Consider the following 346-nt stretch of genomic DNA (forward strand, 5'->3'; position numbering starts at 1 on the left):
AAGATTCAACACCTGAATATTTAAGAAAAATAGTTAACCTCTTAATTGATTAAACACAAAAATATTGATGAAAACCTAGTCACAAAATTTGGAGACAGATAATAGAGGTACATACGTAATATCAATAACATCAATTCCACGAGCTGCAACATCTGTTGCAAGGAGGACTCTTACTCTGCCACTCTTCAAATCACTTAGGGCTTTCTCTCTTTCTTCTTGTTCTCTATCCCCATGCATGCTTTGTACCTGAAATACAAGCCACATTCATCTTACATTAGTTTCTGCCAATTTGGTAATATCTGAAACATCTGCAACTGGCCAATATGATCAACCAAGAATGCAATAT

At 35.0% G+C, this 346-nt stretch overlaps 1 protein-coding gene across 1 annotated transcript in view; it reads right to left on the bottom strand.

The window, feature by feature from the left end:
• Positions 1–115: 115 nt before the first annotated feature.
• The window catches only part of LOC119592298 (probable ATP-dependent RNA helicase DDX43), a gene marked incomplete at both ends in the record, with an annotated part of 26395 nt that continues 26164 nt past the window's right edge, over positions 116–346 (bottom strand). The window contains 1 exon segment of the mRNA XM_037941126.1: positions 116–246. Within this exon segment, the coding sequence (XP_037797054.1) occupies positions 116–246 (131 nt within the window).

The sequence above is a fragment of the Penaeus monodon genome, chromosome 30, assembly GCF_015228065.2.
Source record: "Penaeus monodon isolate SGIC_2016 chromosome 30, NSTDA_Pmon_1, whole genome shotgun sequence".
NCBI classification, from domain to species: Eukaryota; Metazoa; Arthropoda; class Malacostraca; order Decapoda; family Penaeidae; genus Penaeus; species Penaeus monodon.